Source organism: Tachyglossus aculeatus, chromosome 7, assembly GCF_015852505.1.
Source record: "Tachyglossus aculeatus isolate mTacAcu1 chromosome 7, mTacAcu1.pri, whole genome shotgun sequence".
NCBI classification, from domain to species: Eukaryota; Metazoa; Chordata; class Mammalia; order Monotremata; family Tachyglossidae; genus Tachyglossus; species Tachyglossus aculeatus.
The window spans coordinates 2,225,997-2,247,690 of NC_052072.1; the positions used below are offsets into that span (position 1 = coordinate 2,225,997).

General features: G+C 41.7%; 1 protein-coding gene across 5 annotated transcripts in view; it reads right to left on the reverse strand.

The window, feature by feature from the left end:
• The window catches only part of DNAH7 (dynein axonemal heavy chain 7), a 356,587-nt gene that overhangs the window by 134,648 nt on the left and 200,245 nt on the right, over positions 1–21,694 (reverse strand). For all 5 annotated transcript variants that reach the window (XM_038748902.1, XM_038748901.1, XM_038748903.1 and 2 more), the window contains 3 exons: positions 19,510–19,665; positions 16,568–16,736; positions 10,765–10,891 (listed from right to left, as the gene is read on the reverse strand). In XM_038748902.1, the coding sequence (XP_038604830.1) occupies positions 10,765–10,891; positions 16,568–16,736; positions 19,510–19,665 (452 nt within the window). The remainder of the gene's footprint in view (positions 1–10,764; positions 10,892–16,567; positions 16,737–19,509; positions 19,666–21,694) is intronic.

Consider the following 21,694-nt stretch of genomic DNA (forward strand, 5'->3'; position numbering starts at 1 on the left):
CGCATTTATTAAGCACTTACTATGTGCCAAGCAGTGTTCTAAGCGCTGGGGGGGGGGGGGAATACAAGGTGGTGAGGTTGTCCCACGTGGGGCTCACAGTCTTCATCCCCATTTTACAGATGAGGGAACTGAGGCCCAGAGAAGTGAAGTGACTTTCCCAAAGTCACCCAGCTGACTACTAGTGGAGCCAGGATTTGAACCCGTGACCTCTGACTCCAAAGCCCAGGCTCTTTCCACTGAGTCACGCTTAGTCCAGTGCTCTGCACACAGTAAGCGCTCAATAAATATGATTGAATGAATGAATGCTTCTCATATTCTCATATGCTTCACGCTGCATCATATTAAAAGATATGATGACGATGATGGTATTTGTAATAATAATATTAATAATGATGGTATTTGTTAAGCGCTTACTGTATAATAATAATAATGGTGGCATTTATTCATTCATTCATATTTGTTGAGCGCTTACTGTGTGCAGGGCACTGTACTAGGCGCCTGGGAAGTACAAGTTGGCAACATATAGAGACGGTCCCTACCCAACAACGGGCTCACAGTTAATAATAATAATAATAATAATAATAATAATGGCATTTATTAAGCGCTTATTATGTGCAAAGCACTGTTCTAAGCGCTGGGGAGGTTACAAGGTGATCAGGTTGTCCCACCTGGGGTTGACAGTCTTAATCCCCATTTTCCAGATGAGGGAACTGAGGCCCAGAGAAGTGAAGTGACTTGCCCAAAGTCACCCAGGCTACTGGCGGAGCCGGGATTTCATTCATTCATTCATCCAATCGTATTTATTGAGCGCTTACTGTGTGCAGAGCACTGGACTAAGCGTTTGGGAATGAACCCCTGACCTCTGACCCCAAAGCCCGGGCTCTTTCCACTGAGCCACGCTGCTTCTCCGTGAATGAACACAGCTGGCCACAGGTGGAGGCAGGATTAGCAGCGTGGCTCAGTGGAAAAGAGCCCGGGCTTTGGAGCCCGAGGTCATGGGTTCAAATCCCGGCTCCGCCAATTGTCAGCTGGGTGACTTTGGGCAAGTCACTTCACTTCTCTGGGCCTCAGTTCCCTCATCTGGAAAATGGGGATGACGACTGGGAGCCCCTCGGGGGCTCCTATTTATGATGATGATGGTAGTTGTTAAGCGCTTACTGTGTGCCAAGCACTGTTCTAAGCGCTGGGGAGGATACAAGATCATCAGGTTGTCCCATGTGGGGCTCACAGTCTTCATCCCCATTTGACAGATGAGGTCACTGAGGCCCAGAGAATAATAATAATCATAATAATGGCATTTATTAAGTACTTACTATGTGCCAAGCACTGTTCTAAGTGCTAGGGGAGATACAAGATTATCAGGTTGTCCCATGTGGGGCTCACAGTCTTCATCCCCATTTGACAGACGAGGTCACTGAGGCCCAGAGAATAACAACAACAACAACAACAACAATAATAATAATAATAATAATAATAATAATAATAATAATATTTATTAAGTGCTTACTATATGCAAAGCACTGTTCTAAGCGCTGGGGAGGTTATAAGGTGATCAGGTTGTCCCACGGGAGGTTCACGGTCTTCATCCCCATTGGACAGCTGAGGTCACTGAGGCCCAGAGAATAATCATAATAATAATAATGGCATTTATTAAGCGCTTACTATGTGCAGAGCACTGTTCTAAGCGCTAGGGATGTTACAAGGTGATCAGGTTGTCCCTCGGGGGGCTCACAGTCTTCACCCCCATTTTCCAGATGAGGGAACTGAGGCGCAGAGAAGTGAAGTGACTTGCCCAAAGTCACACAGCTGACATTTGGCAGAGCCAGGATTTGAACCCATGACCTCGGACTCCCAAGCCGGGGCTCTTTCCACTGAGTCACGCTGGATGAAGACTTTGTGCCCCCCGTGGGACAACCTGATGACCTTGTATCTCCCCCAGCGCTTAGAACAGTGCTTGGCACATAGTAAGCGCTTAACAAATGCTATTATTATTATTATTATTATTATTCTATTATATTATTATTATTAATAATAATAATAATAATGTCTTTCTCCCACAGCAGCAATGGTAGTAGTAATAGTTGTGAGAAGCAGCGTGGCTTAGCAGCAAGAACCCGGGCCCTGGAATCAGAAGGACCTGGGTTCTAATCCCTCCTCCTGTGTGCTGTCTGCTGTGTGACCTTGGTCGAGTCACTTGACTTTTCTGGGCCTCAGTGACCTCATCTGTCCAATGGGGATTGAGACTGTGAGCCCCTCGTGGGACAGTTCGTTGTCGGCTGGGACTGTCACTCTTCACTGTTGTATTGTCTTCTCCCAAGCGCTTAGTACAGTGCGCACACAGGAAGCGCTTAATAAATATGATTAAATGAATGACAGGGCCTGTGTCCAACTTCATTTACCTGTATCCAACCCCATTCATTCATTCATTCATTCATTCAATCCTATTTATTGAGCACTTACTGTGCTCAGTACAGCGCCTGGCACATAGTAAGCGCTTAACAAATACCACAATTATTATTCAGTGCTTAGTACAGTGCCTGGCATATAGTAAGTGCTTAACAAATACCACAATTATTATTCCGCACTTAGAACAGTGCCTGGCACATAATAAGCATTTAACGAATACCACGATTATTGTTCAGGGTTTAGTACAGTGCCTGGCACATAGTAAGCGCTTAACAAATACCACAATTATTATTCCGCACTTAGAACAGTGCCTGGCACACAATAAGCATTTAATGAATACTACGATTATTGTTCAGGGTTTAGTACAGTGCCTGGCACATAGTAAGCGCTTAACAAATGCCACCATTATTATTCAGCACTTAGTACAGTGCCTGGCACATAGTAAGCACTTAACAAATACCACAATTATCATCCAGCACTTAGTACAGTGCCTGGCACATAGTAAGCGCTTAACAAATACCACAATTATCATTCAGCACTTAGTACAGTGCCTGGCACATAGTAAGCACTTAACAAATACCACAATTATTACTCAGCACTTAGTACAGTGCCTGGCACATAATAAGCATTTAATGAATACCACGATTATTATTCAGGGTTTAGTACAGTGCCTGGCACATAGTAAGTGCTTAACAAATACCATAATTATTATCCAGCGCTTAGTACAGTGCCTGGCACATAGTAAGCACTTAACAAATACCACAATTATTACTCAGCTCTTAGTACAGTGCCTGGCACATAGTAAGCATTTAACAAATACCACAATTATCATTCAGCGCTTAGTACAGTGCCTGGCATATAGTAAGCGCTTTACAAATACCACAATTATTATTTAGCATTGAGTACAGTGTCTGGCACATAGTAAGTGCTTATCAAATACCACAATTATTATTCTGCGCTTAGTACAGTGCCTGGCACATAGTAATCATTTAACGAACACCACAATTATCATTCAGGGTTTAGTACAGTGCCTGGCACATAGTAAGAGCTTAACAAATACCACCATTATTGTTCAGCACTTAGTACAGTGCCTGGCACATAGTAAGCATTTAACAAATACCCCAATTATTACTCAGTGCTTATTACAATGCCTGGCATGTAGTAAGCACTTATCAAATACCACAATTATTATCCAGCGCTTAGTACAGTGCCTGGCATTTAGTAAGTGCTTAGCAAATACCACAGTTATTATTCTGTGCTTAGAACAGTGCCTGGCACATAGTAAGCATTTAACAAATACCACAATTATTACTCAGTGCTTAGTACAGTGCCTGGCTTGTAGTAAGCACTTAACAAATACCACAATTATTATCCAGCGCTTAGTACAGTGCCTGGCATACAGTAAGTGCTTAACAAATACCACAATTATTATTCTGTGATTAGAACAGTGCCTGGCACATAATACGCAAACAAATACCACGATTATTATTCAGGGTTTAGTACAGTGCCTGGCATGTAGTAAGCACTTTTCAAATACCACAATTATTATCCAGTGCTTAGTACAGTGCCTGCCATATAGTAAGTGCTTAACAAATACCACAATTATTATTCTGTGCTTAGAACAGTGCCTGGCACATAATACGCAAACAAATACCACGATTATTATTCAGGGTTTAGTACAGTGCCTGGCATGTAGTAAGCACTTATCAAATACCACAATTATTATCCAGCGCTTAGTACAGTGCCTGGCACAAAGTAAGCATTTAACAAATACCACAATTATTATTCAGCGCTTAGTACAGTGCCTGGCATATAGTAAGCACTTAACAAATTCCACCATTATCACTTAGCATTTAGTACAGTGCCTGGCACATAGTAAGCCCTTAACACATACAACAATTATTATTCAGTGTTTAGTACAGTGCCTGCAATATAGTAAGCACTTAACAAATACCACCATTATTACTCAGCATTTAGTACAGTGCCTTAACAAATACTACCATTATTATTCAGGGCTTAGTACAGTGCCTGGCATATATTAAGCACTTAACAAATGCCACCATTATTATTCAGCATTTAGTACAGTGCCTGGCACATAGTAAGCACTCAACAAATACCACCATTATTATTCAGCGCTTAGTACAGTGCCTGGCATATAGTAAGCACTTAACAAATACCATCATTATTATTTCACATTTAGCACAGTTCCTGGCACATAGGAAGTGCTTAACAAATACCACCATCATTATTCAGCGCTTAGTACAGTGCCTGGCATATAGTAAGCACTTAACAAATACCACTATTATCATTTAGCACGGTGCCTGGCACATAGTAAGTCCTTAGCACATACAACAATTATTATTCAGTGCTTAGTACAGTGCCTGGCATATAGTAAGCACTTAACAAATACCACCATTATCACTCAGCATTTAGTACAGTGCCTTAACAAATACTACCATTATTATTCAGCGCTTAGTATAGTGCCTGGCATATATTAAGCACTTAACAAATGCCACCATTATTATTTAGCATTTAGTACAGTGCCTGCCACATAGGAAGCACTCAACAAATACCACCATTATTATTCAGCGCTTAGTACAGTGCCTGGCATATAGTAAGCACTTAACAAATACCATCATTATTATTTCACATTTAGCACAGTTCCTGGCACATAGTAAGTGCTTAACAAATACCACCATCATTATTCAGCGCTTAGTACAGTGCCTGGCATATAGTAAGCACTTAACAAATACCACCATTATCATTTAGCACGGTGCCTGGCACATAGTAAGCGCTTAACACATACAACAATTATTATTCAGCGCTTAGTACAGTGCCTGGCATATAGTAAGCACTTAACAAATACCACAATTATCATTCAGCATTTAGTACAGTGCCTTAACTAATACCACCATTATTATTCAGCACTTAGTACAGTGCCTGGCATATAGTAAGTACTTAACGAATACCACCATCATTAGTTAGCATTTAGTACAGTGTCTGGCACATAATAAGCCCTCAACAAATGCCACAATTATTATTCAGCGCTTAGTACAGTGCCTGGCATATAGTAAGCACTTAACAAATACCACCATTATCAGTCAGCATTTAGTACAGTGCCTTAACTAATACCGCCATTATCATTCAGCGCTTAGTACAGTGCCTGGCATATAGTAAGCACTTAACGAATACCACCATCATTAGTTGGCATTTAGTACAGTGTCTGGCACATAATAAGCCCTCAACAAATGCCACAATTATTATTCAGCGCTTAGTACAGTGCCTGGCATTTAGTAAGCACTTAACAAATACCATCATCATTTAGCATTTAGTACAGTGCCTGGCACATAGTAAGCCCTTAACACATACAACAATTATTATTCAGCGCTTAGTACAGTGCCTGGCATATAGTAAGCACTTAACAAATACCACCATTATCATTCAGCATTTAGTACAGTGTCTTAACAAATACCACCATTATTCAGCGCTTAGTACAGTGCCTGGCATATAGTCAACACTTAACAAATACCACCATTATCATTCAGCATTTAGTACAGTGCCTTAACAAATACCACCATTATTATTCAGCACTTAGTACAGTGCCTGGCATATAGTAAGCACTTAACGAATACCACCATCATTAGTTAGCATTTAGTACAGTGTCTGGCACATAATAAGCCCTCAACAAATGCCACAATCATTATTCAGCGCTTAGTACAGTGCCTGGCATATAGTAAGCACTTAACAAATACCACCATTATCATTCAGCATTTAGTACAGTGCCTTAACTAATACCGCCATTATCATTCAGCGCTTAGTACAGTGCCTGGCATATAGTAAGCACTTAACGAATACCACCATCATTAGTTAGCATTTAGTACAGTGTCTGGCACATAATAAGCCCTCAACAAATGCCACAATTATTATTCAGTGCTTAGTACAGTTCCTGGCATATAGTAAGCACTTAATAAATACCACCATTATCAGTCAGCATTTAGTACAGTGCCTTAACTAATTCCGCCATTATCATTTAGCACTTAGTACAGTGCCTGGCATATTGTAAGCACATAACGAATACCACCATCATTAGTTAGCATTTAGTACAGTGTCTGGCACATAATAAGCCCTCAACAAATGCCACAATTATTATTCAGCGCTTAGTACAGTGCCTGGCATATAGTAAGCACTTAACAAATACCACCATTATCAGTCAGCATTTAGTACGGTGCCTTAACTAATTCCGCCATTATCATTCAGCGCTTAGTACAGTGCCTGGCATATAGTAAGCACTTAACGAATACCACCATCATTAGTTAGCATTTAGTACAGTGTCTGGCACATAATAAGCCCTCAACAAATTCCACAATTATTATTCAGCGCTTAGTACAGTGCCTGGCGTATAGTAAGCACTTAACGAATACCACCATTATCATTTAGCTAATTTAGTACGGTGTCTGACACATAGCTCTCAACAAATGCAACAATTATTATTCAGCGCTTACTATAGTGCCTGGCATAGAGTAAGCACTTAACAAATGCCACAATTATTTTTCTGCGCTTAGTACACTGCCTGGCACATGGCGCTTAGCAAATACTTAACAAATACAATATTTAACAAATACTTCCAAAGGAGAGGCCCAACTTCCCATCTCTGACTGACCATTTTGATGCTAGTGATGCCTGTCTACTTGGTTTTTTGTGTTGTCTGTCTCCCCTTCTAGACTGTGAACCTGTTGTTGGGTACGGACCGTCTCTATCTGTTGCCAAATTGTACTTTCCAAGCGCTCAGTACAGTGCTCTGCACACAGTAAGCGCTCAATAAATACGATGAATGAATATCTATAATTCTATTTATTTCTGTTGATGCTATTGACGCCTGCTTGTTTGGTTTTGTTGTCCGTCTCCCCCTTCTAGACTGTGAGCCCACTGTGGGGAGGGATTGTCTCTATCTGTTGCCGAATTGGACTTTCAAAGCGCTTAGTACAGTGCTCTGCACACAGTAAGTGCTCAATAAATATGACCAAATGACTGAATATCTATAATTCTCTTGATTTCTATTCATGCTACTGACGCCTGCTAGTTTTGTTTTGTTGTCCGTCTCCCCCTTCTAGACTGTGAGCCCACTGTGGGGAGGGATTGTCTCTGTTGCCTAATTAGACTTTCGAAGCGCTTAGTACAGTGGTTTGCATACAGTAAGCGCTCAATGAATATGACCAAATGAATGAATATCTATAATTCTATTGATTTCTGTTGATGCTATTGACCCCTGTCTCCATGTTTTGTTTTGTTGTCTGTCTCCCCCTTCTAGACTGTGAGCCTACTGTGGGTGGGATTGTCTCTACTGTTGCTGAATTGGACTTTCAAAGCGCTTAGTACAGTGCTCTGCACACAGTAAGCGCTCAATAAATACGACCGAATGACTGAATATCTATAATTCTATTAATTTCTACTGATGCTATTGACGCCTGCTTGTTTGGTTTTGTTGTCTGTCTCCCCCTTCTAGACTGTGGGCCCACTGTGGGTGGGATTGTCTCTATCTGTTGCCGAAATGGACTTTCAAAGCGCTTAGTACAGTGCTGTGCACACAGTAAGCGCTCAATACATACGAATGAATGAATGAATATCTATATTTCTATTGATTTCTGTTGATGCTATTGACGCCTGCTTGTTTTGTTTTGTTGTCCATCTCCCCCTTCTAGACTGTGAGCCCACTGTGGGGAGGGATTGTCTCTATCTGTTGCCGAATTGGACTTTCCAAGCGCTTAGTACAGTGCTCTGCACACAGTGAGCGCTCAATAAATACGACCGAATGAACGAATATCTATAATTCTATTGATTTCTGTTGATGTTATTGACGCCTGTCCCCATGTTTTGTTTTGTTGGCCGTTTCCCCTTTCTAGACTGTGAGCCCACTGTGGGGAGGGATTGTCTCTACTGTTGCCAAATTGTACTTTCCAAGTGTTTAGTCCAGTGCTCTGCACACAGTAAGTGCTCAATAAATACAACCGAATGGCTGAATATCTATAATTCTATTAATTTCTGCTGATGCTATTGACGCCTGCTTGTTTGGTTTTGTTGTCCGTCTCCCCCTTCTAGACTGTGAGCCCACTGTGGGGAGGGATTGTCTCTGTTGCCAAACTGGACTTTCAAAGCGCTTAGTACAGTGCTCTGCACACAGTAAGCGCTCAATAAATATGAATGAATGACTGAATATCTATAATTCTATTGATTTCTACTGATGCTATTGACGCCTGCTTGTTTTGTTTTGTTGGCCGTCTCCCCCTTCTAGACTGTGAGCCCACTGTGGGGAGGGATTGTCTCTGTTGCCGAATTGGACTTTCCAAGCGCTTAGTACAGTGCTGTGCACACAGTAAGCACTCAATAAATATGAATGAATGAATGAATATCTATAATTCTATTGATGCTATTGACCCCTGTCTCCATGTTTTGTTTTGTTGTCTGTCTCCCCCTTCTAGACTGTGAGCCCACTGTGGGGAGGGATTGTCTCTATCTGTTACCAAAATGGACTTTCCAAGCGCTTAGTACAGTGCTCTGCACACAGTAAGTGCTCAATAAATATGACCGAATGACTGAATATCTATAATTCTATTGATTTCTACTGATGCTATTGACGCCTGCTTGTTTGGTTTTGTTGTCCGTCTCCCCCTTCTAGACTGTGAGCCCACTGTGGGGAGGGATTGTCTCTGTTGCCTAAATAGACTTTCAAAGCGCTTAGTACAGTGCTCTGCACACAGTAAGCACTCAATAAATACGAACGAATGACTGAATATCTATAATTCTATTGATTTCTACTGATGCTATTGACGCCTGCTTGTTTGGTTTTGTTGTCCGTCTCCCCCTTCTAGACTGTGAGCCCACTGTGGGGAGGGATTGTCTCTGTTGCCTAAATAGACTTTCAAAGCGCTTAGTACAGTGCTCTGCACACAGTAAGCACTCAATAAATACGAACGAATGACTGAATATCTATAATTCTATTGATTTCTACTGATGCTATTGACGCCTGCTTGTTTGGTTTTGTTGTCCGTCTCCCCCTTCTAGACTGTGAGCCCACTGTGGGGAGGGATTGTCTCTGTTGCCTAATTAGACTTTCGAAGCGCTTAGTACAGTGGTTTGCATACAGTAAGCGCTCAACGAATATGACCAAATGAATGAATATCTATAATTCTATTGATTTCTCTTGATGCTATTGACCCGTTTTGTTGTCTGTCTCCCCCTTCTAGACTGTGAGCCCACTGTGGGTAGGGATTGTCTCTATCTGTTGCCGAATTGGACTTTCAAAGCGCTTAGTCCAGTGCACTGCACACAGTAAGTGCTCAATAAATACGACCGAATGACTGAATATCTATAATTCTATTAATTTCTACTGATGCTATTGACGCCTGCTTGTTTGGTTTTGTTGTAGGTCTCCTCGTTCTAGACTGTGAGCCCACTGTGGGTAGGGATTGTCTCTATCTGTTGCGGAATTGGCTTTTCAAAGCGCTTAGTACAGTGCTGTGCACAAAGTAAGCGCTCAATAAATACGAATGAATGAATGAATGAATATCTATAATTCTCTTGATTTCTATTCATGCTACTGACGCCTGGCTAGTTTTGTTTTGTTGTCCGTCTTCCCCTTCTAGACTGTGAGCCCACTGTGGGGAGGGATTGTCTCTGTTGCCTAATTAGACTTTCAAACCGCTTAGTACAGTGCTCTGCACACAGTAAGCGCTCAGTACGAATGAGTGAATGAATATCTATAATTCTATTGATTTCTGTTGATGCTATTGACCCCTGTCTCCATGTTTAGTTTTGTTGTCTGTCTCCCCCTTCTAGACTGTGAGCCCACTGTGGGTAGGGATTGTCTCTGTTGCCGAATTGAACTTTCAAAGCGCTTAGTACAGTGCTCTGCACACAGTAAGTGCTCAATAAATACGACCGAATGACTGAATATCTATAATTCTGTTAATTTCTACTGATGCTATTGACGCCTGCTTGTTTGGTTTTGTTGTCAGTCTCCCCCTTCTAGACTGTGAGCCCACTGTGGGTAGCGACTGTCTCTATCTGTTGCCGAATTGGACTTTCCAAGCGCTTAGTACAGTGCTCCGCACACAGTAAGCGCTCAATAAATAGGAGTGAATGAATGCTCTGCCCACAGTAGGCCCTCTGTAAACGCGATTAAATGAATCTGTACAAATGACGGAAGACCAGGTGGGTAGACTGTGAGCCCACTGGTGGGTAGGGACCGTCTCTATATGTTGCCAACTTGTACTTCCCAAGCGCTTAGTCCAGTGCTCTGCACACAGTAAGCGCTCAATAAATACGATTGATGATGATGATGATGATGATGAAAGAGCTTACCAAGTAGCCAGGTGCCAGTCCAAGATTCTCGAGAAAATTGTGAACATGGATTTGTCGTCAAACTCGTTGATGGTCACGGTGTTGAAGTGGCGCAGGAAGCGAGGGGTTACGGGATTTCTCCCGCCGCCTAAAATAGGAGACAGGGAGAAGATTTAATACTGATAATAGGAATGATGATGGTATTTGTTAGGCGCTTACTATAATAATAATAATGATAATAATAATAATAATAATAATAATAATAATAATAATAATAATAATGTTGGCATTTGTTAAGCGCTTACTATGTGCCAAGCACTGTTCTAAGCGCTGGGGTAGATACAAGGTAATCAGGTTGCCCCACGGGGGGCTCACAGTCTTCATCCCCATTTTCCAGATGAGGGAACTGAGGCCCAGAGAAGTGAAGTGACTTGCCCAACGTCCCACAGCCGACAAGTGGCGGGGGTCGGGATTTGAACCCACGACCTCTGACTCCGAAGCCCGGGCTCTTTCCACTGAGCCACGCTGCTTACTATTCATTCACTCAATCGGATGTATTGAGCGCTTACTGTGTGCAGAGCACTGGACTAAGCGCTCACTGCTGTAGGTGCTGGGGGGGATACAAGGTGATCAGGTTGTCTCAGTCTTTGTTAAGCGCTTACTATTCATTCACTCATCGTATGTATTGAGCGCTTACTGTGTGCAGAGCACTGGACTAAGCGCTTACTATGTGCCAAGCAATGTTGTAGGTGGTGGGGGGGATACAAGGTGATCAGGTTGTCCCACGGGGGGCTCACAGTCTTTGTTAAGCGCTTACTATTCATTCATTCATTCGTATGTATTGAGCGCTTACTGTGTGCAGAGCACTGGACTAAGCGCTTACTATGTGCCAAGCACTGTTGTAGGTACTGGGGGGGGATAAAAGGTGATCAGGTTGTCCCACGGGGCCTCATAGTCTTTGTTAAGCACTTACCATTCATTCATTCAATCGTATGTATTGAGCGCTTACTATGTGCCAAGCCCTGTTTTAAGCGCTGGGAGAAATACAAGGTGATCAGGTTGTCCCCCGTGAGGCTCACGGTCTTCATCCCCATTTGACAGATGAGGTCACTGAGGCCCAGAGAAGTGAAGTGACTTGTCCAAGGTCACACAGCTGCTGAGTGGTGGGGCCGGGATTGGAACCCATGACCTCTGACTCCCAGTGGCTCTTGCCACTGAGCCACGCTGCTTCGACTTAATAATAATAAGAATAATAATAATAATGGTATTTGTTAAGTGCTTACTACGTGCCAAGCACTGTTCTAAGCGCTGGGAGAACTACAAGGTGATCAGGTTGTCCTATGAGGGGCTCCCAGTCTTCATCCCCATTTTCCAGATGAGGTCACTGAGGCCCAGAGAAGTGAAGTGACTTGTCCAAGGTCACACAGCTGATGAGTGGCGGGGCTAGGTTTGGAACCCATGACCTCTGACTCCCAGTGGCTCTTGCCACTGAGCCACGCTGCTTCTACTTAATAATAATAATAATAATAATAATAATAATAATAATAATAATAATAATAATAATAATAATAATAATGGTATTTGTTAAGTGCTTACTATGTGCCAAGCACTGTTCTAAGCGCTGGGAGAACTACAAGGTGATCAGGTTGTCTCACGAGGGGCTCCCAGTCTTCATCCCCATTTTCCAGATGAGGTCACTGAGGCCCAGAGAAGTGAAGTGACTTGCCCAAGGTCACACAGCAGACAAGTGGCGGAGCCGGGATTCGAACCCTGGACCTCTGACTCCCAAGTCCGGGCTTTTTCCACTGAGCCACGCTGCTTCCACATAATAATAATAATAATAATAATAATAATAATAATAATAATAATAATAGTTAAGCGCTTACTATGTGCCAAGCACTGTTCTGAGCGTTATTTGTTAAGCACTTACTACGTGCCAAGCACTGTTCTGAGCACTGCGGTAGATACCAGGTGATCAGGTTGTCATTCATTCATTCATTCATTCATTCAAAGGTATTTATTGAGTGCTCACTGTGTGCAGGGCACTGGACTAAGGTCACCCAGCTGACAATTGGCGGAGCCGGGATTAGAACCCAGGACCTCTGACTCCCAAGTCCGGGCTCTTTCCACTGAGCCACGCTGCTTCTACTTAATAATAATAATAATAATAATAACAATAATAATAATAATGGTATTTGTTAAGCGCTTACTAGGTGCCAAGCACTGTTCTAAGCACTGGGGGAGATACAAGGCCATCCGGTTGTCCCACAAGGGGCTCACAGTCTTCATCCCCGTTTGACAGATGAGGTCACTGAGGCCCAGAGAACAACAATAATAATAATAATAATATTTGTTAAGCGCTTACTACATGCCAAGCACTGTTCTAAGCGCTGGGGGAGAAACAAGGCCATCCCGTTATCCTACGAGGGGCTCACAGTCTTCATCCCCATTTGACAGATGAGGTCACTGAGGCCCAGAGAATAATGATAATAATAATAATAATAATAATAATAATAATAATAATAATAATGGTATTTGTTAAGCACTTACTTTGTGCCAAGCACTGTTCTAAGCGCTGGGGGAGATACGAGGTGATCAGGTCATCCCACGAGGGGCTCACAGTCTTCATCCCCATTTTCCAGATTCATTCATTCATTCATTCAATCGTATTTATTGAGCGCTTACTGTGTGCAGGGCACTGGACTAAGCGCTTGGGAAGTCCAAGTCGGCAACATCTAGAGACAGTCCCGACCCAACAGCGGGCTCACAGTCTAGTCATCATCATCATCATCATCATCATCACCCAGCTGGGAACAGCACCTCTCATCCCATCATCCGTTCATCCAGTCGCATTTATCGAGCGCTTACCGCGTGCAGAGCACTGTACTAAGCGCTTGGGAAGTCCAAGTCGGCCACATCTAGAGACGGTCCCGACCCAACAGCGGGCTCACAGTCTAGTCATCATCATCATCATCATCACCCAGCTGGGAACAGCACCTCTCATCCCACCATCCATTCGTATTTATCGAGCGCTTACTGCGTGCAGAGCACTGTACTAAGCGCTTGGGAAGGCCAAGCTGGCAACATTCTCTACCTTTATCAAGCCGTGGGCTACGCTGACCTCATCTGCAAAATGGGGATTAAGACTGTGAGCCCCAAGTGGGACAACCTGATCACCTTGCAACCACCCCAGCGCTTACAACACTGCTTGGCCCATAGTAAGCGCTTAACAAATACAACCATTATTATTATTATTCTCTGTGCCTCTGTGTAAAAATGGGGACTGAAACTGTGAGCCCCACCTGGGACAACCTGATTACCTTGTATCTACCCCAGCGCTTAGAACAGTGCTTTGCACACAGTAAGGGCTTAACAAATACCATCAATATTATTATTATTATTATTATTATTATTATTATTATTATTATTATTATTATTCTCTGTGCCTCTGTGTAAAAATGGGGACTGAGACTGTGAGCCCCACCTGGGACAACCTGATTACCTTGTATCTACCCCAGCGCTTAGAACAGTGCTTTGCACACAGTAAGGGCTTAACAAATACCATCATCATTATATTATTATTATTATTATTATTATTATTATTATTATTATTATTATTATTATCATTATTCTCTGTGCCTCTGTGTAAAAATGGGGACTGAGACTGTGAGCCCCACCTGGGACAACCTGATTACCTTGTATCTACCCCAGCGCTTACAACAGTGCTTTGCACACAGTAAGGGCTTAACAAATACCATTATTATTATTATTATTATTATTATTATTATTATTATTATTATTATTATTATTCTCTGTACCTCTGTGTAAAAATGGGGACTAAGACTGTGAGCCCCACCTGGGACAACCTGATAACCTTGTATCTACCCCAGCGCTTAGAACAGTGCTTTGAACACAGTAAGGGCTTAACAAATACCATCATTATATTATTATTATTATTATTATTATTATTATTATTATTATTATTATTACTATTCTCTGTGCCTCTGTGTAAAAATGGGGACTGAGACTGTGAGCCTCACCTGGGACAACCTGATCACCTTGTATCTACCCCAGCGCTTAGAACAGTGCTTTGCACACAGTAAGGGCTTAACAAATACCATCATTATATTATTATTATCATTATTATTATTATTATTATTATTATTATTATTATTATTATTATTATTATTATTATTACTATTCTCTGTGCCTCTGTGTAAAAATGGGGACTGAGACTGTGAGCCTCACCTGGGACAACCTGATCACCTTGTATCTACCCCAGCGCTTAGAACAGTGCTTTGCACACAGTAAGGGCTTAACAAATACCATCATTATATTATTATTATTATTATTATTATTATTATTATTATTATTATTCTCTGTGCCTCTGTGTAAAAATGGGGACTGAGACTGTGAGCCTCACCTGGGACAACCTGACTACCTTGTATCTACCCCAGCGCTTAGAACAGTGCTTTGCATACAGTAAGGGCTTAACAAATACCATCATCATTATTATATTATTATTATTATTATTATTATTATTATTATTCTCTGTGCCTCTGTGTAAAAATGGGGACTGAGACTGTGAGCCCCACCTGGGACAACCTGATCACCTTGTATCTACCCCAGCGCTTAGAACAGTGCTTTGCACACAGTAAGGGCTTAACAAATACCATCATTATATTATTATTATTATTATTGTTATTATTATTGTCATTATTATTATTATTATCATTATTATTATTATTATTATTATTCTCCGTGCCTCTGTGTAAAAATGGGGACTGAGATTGTGAGCCCCACCTGGGACAACCTGGTAACCTTGTATCTACCCCAGCGCTTAGAACAGTGCTCTGCACACAGTAACGGCTTAACAAATACCATCATCATCATTATATTATTATTATTATTATTATCGTTATTATCGTTATTATTATTACCGTTATTATTATCATTCTCTGTGCCTCTGTGTAAAACTGGGGACTAAGACTGTGAGCCCCACCCGGGACAACCTGATAACCTTGTATCTACCCCAGCGCTTAGAACAGTGCTTTGCAAACAGTAAGGGCAATACCATCATTATTATTATATTACTATTATTATTATTATTATTATTATTATTATTATTATTATTATTCTCTGTGCCTCTGTGTAAAAATGGGGACTGAAACTGTGAGGCCCACCTGGGACAACCTGATAACCTTGTATCTACCCCAGCGCTTAGAACGGTGCTTTGCAAACAGTAAGGGCTTAACAAATACCATCATCATTATATTACTATTATTATTATTATTATTATTATTATTATTATCATTATTATTATCATTATCATTATTATTATTATTCTCTGTGCCTCTGTGTAAAAATGGGGACTAAGACTGTAAGCCCCACCTGGGACAACCTGATAACCTTGTATCTACCCCAGCGCTTAGAACAGTGCTTTGCAAACTGTAAGGGCTTAACAAATACCATCATTATTATTATATTACTATTATTATTATCATTATTATTATTATTATTATTATTATTATTATTATTATTATTATTATTCTCTGTGCCTCTGTGTAAAAATGGGGACTGAGACTGTGAGGCCCACCTGGGACAACCTGATAACCTTGTATCTACCCCAGCGCTTAGAACGGTGCTTTGCAAACAGTAAGGGCTTAACAAAAACCATCATTATTATTATTGTTGTTATTATTATTATTATTATTATTATTGTTATTATTATTATTATTATTACCCTTTGACCCCCAGGCCCGGGAACTCCCCGCTCCGCCAACCTCCGGGCGCGGGGGAGGCCTTCGGGGTGGCAGGCCCGTACCTGGCGGGCCCATGGCACACAGGATCTGGATGTCCACCAGCTTGATGGGCGTGCAGTCCTTGAGGTCGTACCAGTTCCAGTGGTCCAGCCACTGGCGGAGGAGCTCCACGGCGGGCTGGGCACCGTACGGCTCGCGGGCGGGCATATTCACGTCGTCCACAAACACCACCTGCCACAAGGAAAGGCCACCCCCACGCTGCACTTCCCAAGCGCTTAGTGCAGTGCTCTGCACCCAGTAAGCGCTCAATAAATACGACTGATTGATTGAGCCCCCTTTCCCTCGCCCTCTCCCCATCCCGTCCGGCCTACCTCCTTCCCTTCCCCGCAGCACCTGGATCAATCAATCAATCAATCAATCGTATTTATTGAGCGCTTACTATGCGCAGAGCACTGCACTAAGCGCTCGGGAAGTACAAATTGGCAACACGTAGAGACGGTCCCTACCCAACAGTGGGCTCACAGTCTAAAAGGGGGAGACAGAGAACAGAACCAAACGTACCAACAGAATAAAATAAACAGGATAGAAATGTACAAGTAAAATAAACAAATAAATAAATAAATAGAGTAATAAATATGTACAACCATATATACATATATACAGGTGCTGTGGGGATATGATGGTCTTCTAATAATGATAATAATAATGGCATTTATTAAGCGCTTACTATGTGCAAAGCACTGTTCTAAGCGCTGGGGAGGTTACGAGGTGATCAGGTTGGCCCACGGGGGGCTCACAGTCTTCATCCCCATTTTACAGATGAAGCAACTGAGGCACAGAGAAGTGAAGTGACTGGCCCAAAGTCACTCAGTTGACATGTGGTGGAGCCGGGATTTGAACCCATGACGTCTGACTCCAAAGCCTGGGCTCTTTCCACTGAGCCACGCTGCTTCTCACTTCTAGACTGTGAGCCCGCTGTTGGGTAGGGACCGTCTCTAGATGTTGCCAACTTGTCCTTCCCAAGCGCTCAGTCCAGTGCTCTGCACACTGTAAGCGCTCAATAAAGACGATTGAAAGAATGAATGAATAGGGACCGTCTATATGGTGCCAACTTGTACTTCTCCAGTGCTTAGTCCAGTGCTCTGCACACAGTAAGCGCTCAGTAAATACGATTGAATGAATGAATGAATAGGGACCATCTCTATATGTTGCCAACTTGTCCTTCCCAAGCTCTTAGTACAGTGCTCTGCACACAGTAAGCACTCAATAAGTACAATTGAATGAATGAATGAATGAATGGGGACCGTCTCTATATGTTGCCAACTTGTCCTTCCCAAGTACTTAGTACAGTGCTCTGCACACAGTAAGCACTCAATAAATACGATTGAATGGATGAAATACGATTGACTGAATGAATGAATGAATGAATGAATGAATGAATGAATGAATGAGTGAGCCCACTGTTGGGTAGGGACCGTCTCTATATGTCGCCAACTTGGACTTCCCAAGCGCTTAGTACAGTGCTCTGCACACAGTAAGCGCTCAATAAATACGATTGAATGAATGAATAGGAACTGTCTCTAGATGTTGCCAACTTGTCCTTCCCAAGTGCTTAGTCCAGTGCTCTGCACACAGTAAGCGCTCAATAAATACGATTGAATGAATGAAATACGATTGAATGAATGAATGAATGAATGAATAAGTGAGCCCACAGTTGGGTAGGGACCATCTCTATATGTCGCCAACTTGGACTTCCCAAGCGCTTAGTCCAGTGCTCTGAACACAGTAAACACTCAATAAATACGATTGAATAAATGAATTGTGACCGTCTCTATATGTTGCCAACTCGTACTTCCGAAGCGCTTAGTACAGTGCTCTGCACCCAATAAGTACTCAATAAAAACGACTGAATGAATGAATGAATGCTCTGCACATAGTAAGCGCTTGATAGATGCCATCATCATCATTATTAGTAGTAGTAGTAGTAGTAGTACAGCACCCTTCACAAATATCTTTCAAAAATAAAAATGGCATTTATTAAGCGCTTGCTATGTGCAAAGCACTGTTCTAAGCGCTGGGGAGGATACAAGGAGATCAGATTGTCCCACGGGGGGCTCACAGTCTTTTCTAGACTGTGAGCCCACTGTTGGGTAGGGACCGTCTCTATCTGTTGCCAACTTGTACTTCCCAAGCACTTAGTCCAGTGCTCTGCACGCAGTAAGCGCTCAATAAATACGACTGAATGAATGAATGGAGAATTGAGAAGCAGCGTGGCTCATTGGAAAGAGCCCGGGCTTTGGAGTCAGAGGTCATGGGTTCGAATCCCAGCTCCGCCAATTTTCAGCTGGGTGACTTTGGGCAAGTCACTTCACTTCTCTGGGCCTCAGTTCCCTCATCTGTAAAATGGGGATGAAGCCTGTGAGCGCCAAGTGGGACAACCTGATCACCTGGTATCCTCCCCAGAGCTTAGAACAGTGCTTTGCACATAGTAAGCGCTTAACAAATACCATCATTATTATTATTATTATTATTATTACCCCAGTGCTTAGAACAGTGCTTGGCACATAGTCAGCGCTTAGTAAGTCAGAAGTCGTGGGTTCTAATCCTGACTCCGCCACTTGCCTGCTGGGTGGTTTTGGGCAAGTCACTTCACTTCTCTGGGCCTCAGTTCCCTCATCTGTAAAATGGGGATGAAGGCTGTGAGCCCCAAGTGGGACAACCTGATCACCTGGTATCCTCCCCAGCGCTTAGAACAGTGCTTTGCACATAGTAAGCGCTTAACAAATGCCATAAAAAAAAAGAAGTGAAGTGACCATTGGGGGGAGCGGGATTTGAACTCACGACCTCTGACTCCAAAGCCCGGGCTCTTTCCGCTGAGCCACGCTGCTTCTCGGGAGTATCCAGTGCTGCCAATTTGTGCTTCCCAAGCGCTTAGTACAGTGCTCCGCACATAGTAAGCGCTCAATAAATAGGATTGATGATGATAAAAACACTTCTATATTACCATTTTCTTTCCAAGAGGGGGGCCGAAGACTCCTTTCCTCCTCTTGTCCAGCTTGGACATGATGATGTTCTGCGTTTGGGCGGCCGTGCTCTGGGCCGAGAAGTTGATGAGCAGCGGTTGGTAGATGTCCTTGTTCAGTTGTTTCAGAAGGAAATCCTGCGGAAGGAAAGGGAGTCGGGAATCCATCCATCAATCAATCAATCAATCAATCAATCAATCAATCAATCGTATTTATTGAGCGCTTACTGTGTGCGGATCACTGGACTAAGAGCTTGGGAAATCCAAGTTGGCAACATCTACAGACAGTCCCGACCCAACAGTGGGCTCACAGTCTAGAATATGTATATATGTTTGTACATGTTTATTACTCTATTTATTTATTTATTTTGTCTGTACATAGCTATTCTATTTATTTTATTGTTGCCAAGTTGGCAACATCTAGAGACGGTCCCGACCCAACAGTGGGCTCACAGTCTAGAATATGTATATATGTTTGTACATGTTTATTACTCTATTTATTTATTTATTTTGTCTGTACATAGCTATTCTATTTATTTTATTGTTGCCAAGTTGGCAACGTCTAGAGACGGTCCCGACCCAACAGTGGGCTCACAGGCTAGAATATGTATATATGTTTGTACGTGTTTATTACTCTATTTATTTATTTATTTATTTTGTCTGTACATAGCTATTCTATTTATTTTATTGTTGCCAAGTTGGCAACGTCTAGAGACGGTCCCGACCCAACAGTGGGCTCACAGTCTAGAATATGTATATATGTTTGTACATATTTATTACTCTATTTATTTATTTATTTAGTCTGTACATATCTATTCTATTTATTTTATTGTTGCCAAGTTGGCAACATTTAGAGACGGTCCCGACCCAACAGTGGGCTCACAGTCTAGAATATGTATACATGTTTGTACATATTTATTACTCTATTTATTCATTTATTTAGTCTGTACATAGCTATTCTATTTATTTTATTGTTGCCAAGTTGGCAACATCTAGAGACGGTCCCGACCCAACAGTGGGCTCACAGTCTAGGATCTGTATATATGTTTGTACATATTTATTACTCTATTTATTTATTTTGTTTGTACATAGCTTTTATTTTATTGTTGCCAAGTTGGCAACGTCTAGAGACGGTCCCGACCCAACAGTGGGCTCACAGGCTAGAATACGTATATATGTTTGTACATATTTATTACTCTATTTATTTATTTATTTTGTCTGTACATAGCTATTCTATTTATTTTATTGTTGCCAAGTTGGCAACATTTAGAGACGGTCCCGACCCAACAGTGGGCTCACAGTCTAGAATATGTATATATGTTTGTACATATTTATTACTCTATTTATTTATTTATTTTGTCTGTACATAGCTATTCTATTTATTTTATTGTTGCCAAGTTGGCAACATCTAGAGACGGTCCCGACCCAACAGTGGGCTCACAGTCTAGAATATGTATATATGTTTGTACATGTTTATTACTCTATTTATTTATTTATTTTGTCTGTACATATCTATTCTATTTATTTTATTGTTGCCAAGTTGGCAACGTCTAGAGACGGTCCCGACCCAACAGTGGGCTCACAGTCTAGAATATGTGTATATGTTTGTACATATTTATTACTCTATTTATTTATTTATTTTGTCTGTACATAGCTATTCTATTTATTTTATTGTTGCCAAGTTGGCAACATCTAGAGACAGTCCCGACCCAACAGTGGGCTCACAGTCTAGAATATGTATATATGTTTGTACGTGTTTATTACTCTATTTATTTATTTATTTAGTCTGTACATAGCTATTCTATTTATTTTATTGTTGCCAAGTTGGCAACATCTAGAGACGGTCCCAACCCAACAGTGGGCTCACAGTCTAGAAGGGGGAGATGGAGAACAAAACCAAACATATTCACAAAATAAAATAAATAGAATAGATATGGACAAACAAAATAAATAAATAGAGTAATAAATATGTACAAACATATATACATATTCTAGACTGTGAGCCCACTGTTGGGTAGGGACTGTCTCTATATGTTGCCAACTTGGACTTCCCAAGCACTTAGTCCAGTGCTCTGCACACAGTAAGTGCTCAATAAATACGACATTGATATACAGGTTGAATACAAGGGCTTAGTACAGTGCTCTGCACACAGTAAGCACTCAATAA